At 34.3% G+C, this 4,709-nt stretch overlaps 1 protein-coding gene across 3 annotated transcripts in view; it reads left to right on the top strand.

Annotated features, from left to right (window-relative positions):
• Positions 1–3,113, top strand: part of LOC106474282 — a 17,771-nt gene extending 14,658 nt beyond the window's left edge. For 2 of the 3 annotated variants that reach the window (XM_013934971.2, XM_022402615.1), the window contains exon 3: positions 3,024–3,113. In XM_013934971.2, the coding sequence (XP_013790425.2) occupies positions 3,024–3,101 (78 nt within the window). In that variant the 3' untranslated portion in view covers positions 3,102–3,113. Of the gene's footprint in view, positions 1–291; positions 374–3,023 lie in introns of those variants that run through there. The other variant, XM_022402614.1, reaches the window with a different exon arrangement.
• The last annotated feature ends 1,596 nt before the right edge of the window (positions 3,114–4,709 follow it).

The following is a 4,709-nucleotide window of genomic DNA, read 5'->3' as shown; positions in this document are numbered from 1 at the left end:
ATCTGCCACCCACCTGAATTCCAAACTTCCCAGGTTTTGGTTTCCTTTGACTGCAGCTGTTGATGCTTTCAATTGGGATTGGGGGGGGGGTTACCTTTATGATTATCCTCCTATCTATCTTCTTCCTCATGTAATCACATTTGTACAAGCCACTTTGTGTCGAGTTCTCTTGGTGGTGTCGTTTTGGCAGGTACAGTCATAGTTTCCACTTTTGAGTAGGGTTGTGGTGTTCTGCTGGTATAGATGATGAATAGTCACTCCTCATATCACAGACCTGATGTATTCTTTCAGATGCTGCCTGGTGATGGTCTGGAAGATTTCTGACACAATGCAGTCACCCCTCCAGCTGGGCAGTCTCCTTCCTTCCATCACCCAGATGTCAGTTCCTGATGGGGTACTGGTGCTGGTTGGAGCTGGACCAGCCACACAAGTCCTCACATGTGAGTGACCCAGGTACCCTCCTCCTACCACTGACTGGATGATTCATTCTCAATGCTATCTGGTTCTGGACTGGATTTGAACCGCCACATTGTTGTCCACTTTTCTATAGTTGTCCGGATGTCAGTTCCTGGGAGGTACTGGTATTGGTTGTATTGGACATGCACACATGATGATGTGAGTTCTTGGAACAGAAGCTCTTCTTCCCTTTCAGCTCCCATGTTTGAGGTAAATGGTAGAGGACCCTTTTCCTACCAGGTAAGCCTTTTTTGATTCTGTTAGTGTTGTTTGAGGTTGAATTCCCTCTTATGATCAGCTGCACCCCAGCCACTCTACACCAAGAGTCCCTTCATTTAATGTATGTGGTCCCTCTTGTGATTCCCCCCTTATTGCGACATTTCATTTTCATGAGCGAAGAGTATATATGGCTCAGAAGTGGTGCGATCTTCCACATGTATCTTACGTACTCTTTATTTGCACACCCCATGGGCTTCCTTTGGGTACTTTCTGAAGGGGGCTTATCTTGGTAATGTTACACCAGGTCAGTGTGGGATTCTGTCTGTTATGTGAGAAAAGGTAAAATATTGTATCACAAGTTAACATTTTCCTACACTGAAAATGTATTTCTGATACATTCTTACCTCTTCTCACATTTCCCACCCTTCTTTTTCACTTCCGGTGTCTTTTCTTTTAATGTTGCTCAATCTCGAAATGAATATGAGCTAAGCTGCATAGAGGAAGTCAGTTGTGCTAGGAGTTGTCACACTTCTTCTGGTGGAGAGTTGTTGCATGCTATCATACAGCTGCCTCATGTTAAAACACATGAGTGTAGGTGGGAGTTTCAAGGCTCAAGAATTTGAGCATATTGAGAGGGCTGTTATGTGAGTTGAGGTAAGACTTTATCGGAAATACATTTTCAGTGTAGAAAAATATTAACATGTATATGATAGATTTTGGTATATAACATTTTAGGATTAAAAAATTAACATAATCTTTCATTGTTTTATGTGACAGTTTTTCGCCGGTTAAATGAAGGGTAGTTTGAAAATGTCCTGAAACTCTCAAAACAAGCTGCAAGTGGGTAGATTAAAAACTAATCATGTAACTTTACCCTCTATGACCAAATAAGCTGCTGTTTTAGTAAAAATAGTTTTCCTTAGAGATACATAAGAACTATTTTGAAAATGTATTATAGCCAAAATCAATGAAATACATCACAGCTTTGTTGACAAGATGCCAGTTGTCAGGTATGAGTGTATTTCCACATTGTTTAAGTTTAATGTTTGTAATACTTTCATATATTGAGTACAAGAGAAAATATTTCCATTGTTGTATTGTTTTCTACTAGAAGAGGTGAGATTAAAAGATAATTGTATGACAGAGTAAGCCTATTGCAGGTTATGGCTGTGCATGTGGCTACTGTACTCACCAACACTAACTTCAGTTTGTCTATTACAAAGAATAATTTGGTGTTATATGAATTTACATATATTTTATGTTGTGTTACTATCACTGAAAATTAAAAATATATTACTCCCACAAAAGACCTATTTAACCTACTATTTCTAACTAGGTCAGTTAATAGAAATTCCCTGTTAGATTTCTTTCCCTGCACACCAAGTTAACAAATCATTGCCACATTACAAATGCCATTCATTTATTATTTAAATAGCTACATCCTTATATTTTTCTTCTTTACCTGCTCATATCTCTCACTGTGTTTTGAGACTAAGCTTTCCCTTTTGGCTGTTTTTGTCATGCTCATTGTTAGCCTGTCTTTGACTGTGTCACGTTTCATGTACTTAAGTTAGCACCATGTATCCTTCCCTTCTTCAACCTTAGTTTGCGTGATTCTATAATTTGGGAACATGGGCTAAGTGTCACAGGACAAATATTGATTACTGTGTGGCAGATTTTGGATATCAGGTTGATATGTTCTCAATAAGTTTGTCTCACGTTTGTAACTAAAACTTCCATAATTAAAGCAGTGTGGATTTTTAAAATACTAGCCGAGTGATTAATGAGCCTGATATTCAACAGATCAATTATTCTCAAACTGTACATGTATAGTTGGATTAACGAAAATGTAATTGTTGAAATCATTTTCAGTTCACTGATTATGTTTGCATGAAATTAATGGATTTAGCTGAACAACTTTGAATTAATCAAAAATAATAGAATTCATAATTGCAATATTTAGATTAATGGATAGATTACTTAGATAATTCAAAACGGAAATAATCTGAAACACTAATTTCGATTAGTTGATTATTTTCATAACATTAAATGATTAATCAGTTGTTTCATGTTACACTAATTAATACTTATAAGTAATTGATTAATTAATTTAATTATCCAGCTCTAGTTGTGTTGCTTTCTACTCAGCAGTAACATTAAAAAGTTGATCATATGTCAGATTATTAGGATGGCTTTTGTACTTTTTTATATATACATATCTTTTTTATGAAAGTAATTTTTCAGTGTATAATTATATGTAAAGGTATTGTAGGCTTTTGCAGATGTTTTATTCTAAAATTGTGTGGATCGTGCTTTTCATAGATATACTTTTTTTTCTTTTAAAATAGTTTATTGAAGAAAATAAAGTAGTGAAAAAAAAACTTGAAGAAGCCCAAGAAGAACTGAAATCCAAAACTAAGAAGTGAGTTACAAGATAAATAAACTTTCTTCAATTTTTAATTTTTATGAATTGTTCACATATCCCATTGAGTGTATTTTTGTTGTGTACACAATTATATGTTTTGGAAATGCTTACAACTGTGACTAAAGCATGTAATTCAATAAGTACTATGAAGACTAATTAGTTGTAGTAAAATGTTTTGTCCATTGTACTTTCAACAGGAGCTCACCTGAACTTGACAGTCTATTCAGGTTTGGTTTAAAAGTCCTTTTTTATATGTGAAACATAGTTACTTACTGCAGTTCTAATGATCGTAAACTGCTCAATTGTTTTTGGAATATCATTACATTCTAACCCATGTATGATAGATAGATATTTCCACATATCTTGGTAAACAGTGATCCTTAATACAATCTACCGGTTTTCTTGATATATCTATACTTCTGGACACTCAGATCATTTCTACATGTAGACGACATTCAAGGCCATTTGATTTTCTTATGCTGTCTTTATACACAACATAATCATGGGTTAAGGATGTCTTGAAGTTCTGTTTGTGGATAAATGTTGTACAATAAAGTCCCAAATTGTTTTTCCTATTCTGTCTTTATACACAACCTAATCATGGGTTAAGGATAGTCTTGAAGTTCTGTTTGTGGATAAATGTTGTACAATAAAGTCCCAAGTTGTTTTTCCTATTCTGTCTTTATACACAACATAATCATGGGTTAAGGATGTCTTGAAGTTCTGTTTGTGGATAAATGTTGCACATTAAAGTCCCAAGTTGTTTTTCCTATTCTGTCTTTATACACAACATAATCATGGGTTAAGGATGTCTTGAAGTTCTGTTTGTGGATAAATGTTGCAGAATAAAGTCCCAAGTTGTTTTTATTTTCAAGTCATGTTGATTATGCTGGTTATTATTTTCACAGGAAATTTATTTTTGCTTGGATAACATTTGATGTTTACCTCTTTTCTGAATTATTCTATATTGTTATGAATCTGCTTGTTTGATAATTTCAGGTAAAAATTCTTTCCAAGGAACTTCAGCGATACAAGTCCCTTCTTAATTAAAACTAGTTTATTTTTTCTCGATACAAACTTACTAATACATTTAACAACTTTTATAACACACGCTATAAATCACAGTGATTCACACACTTTACTTAAGGTGCCTACTATTCATTTGACTCAATTATCTGTCTCTTCACTCTATCTATCTCTGCAAATCTATCTATATCTCTTCTATTGCTGGCTTTATTTGCTGGGCTTATATACTAAAAAAGAGGGCACCTGGCAAACACTCGGATATTCGCAGAGTTTCTCGATAAGTCATGATCCTTCCAGAAACTCCAGTGCGCATGCTTCCAGTGTCGCATGACTTCCGCTGTTGTTACAATATTATTGACATAAAACTATTATGAAAACTCTGGTGAAAAAGTAATCTTTAATATATATACAATCGTTATTGTTGAAGTGTATATTTAAAAATGTACGTTCATGTAGTAAATTTCAGTTACAAACTTTCCACCCATTTTGATAACTAGGGTGTCATATAACAGTAAACAAGTCTTTCACTATTTCTACGGTGAATTTGATATTTTTATGTTGTTTAGTTAAGTAATTGAGAAAC

This window comes from Limulus polyphemus, unplaced genomic scaffold (assembly GCF_000517525.1).
Source record: "Limulus polyphemus unplaced genomic scaffold, Limulus_polyphemus-2.1.2 Scaffold7023, whole genome shotgun sequence".
Lineage (NCBI taxonomy): Eukaryota > Metazoa > Arthropoda > Merostomata > Xiphosura > Limulidae > Limulus > Limulus polyphemus.
This window is presented reverse-complemented; position numbering and strand designations above follow the sequence as displayed.